The sequence below is a fragment of the Eimeria tenella genome, genomic scaffold, assembly GCF_000499545.2.
Source record: "Eimeria tenella Houghton genomic scaffold, Eth_scaff3197, whole genome shotgun sequence".
NCBI lineage: Eukaryota > Apicomplexa > Conoidasida > Eucoccidiorida > Eimeriidae > Eimeria > Eimeria tenella.
Window position 1 is genome coordinate 1,683 of NW_013543046.1, and position 233 is coordinate 1,915.

A 233-nucleotide genomic window follows, 5' to 3' on the forward strand; every position below is an offset into this window, starting at 1 on the left:
GGGCTGCGCCCCTCAAGCAGCGCGGAAAGAAACATTTTCTGCTTCAACTGCAGCAGCAGCTGCTGCTGCTGCTGTGCTTTTGCTGCAGGACCTGCTGCTGAGTGGAAAACTCATGCTGCTGCTGCTGCCCCTGCTGCTGCTGCTATGCATGTGAAATTCTGCTGCCGTGGCTCCCTCTGCTGTGTCTGTGCTCCTGAACATCCCGCAGCTGCCACTACCCGAAGCAGCCGCAG

The 233-nt window shown here is 59.2% G+C and overlaps 1 protein-coding gene across 1 annotated transcript in view; it reads right to left on the bottom strand.

Annotated features, from left to right (window-relative positions):
* The window catches only part of ETH_00039825 (uncharacterized protein), a gene marked incomplete at both ends in the record, with an annotated part of 1,460 nt that extends 1,425 nt beyond the window's left edge, over positions 1–35 (bottom strand). The window contains one exon of the mRNA XM_013376132.1: positions 1–35. Within this exon, the coding sequence (XP_013231586.1) occupies positions 1–35 (35 nt within the window).
* Positions 36–233: the final 198 nt, after the last annotated feature.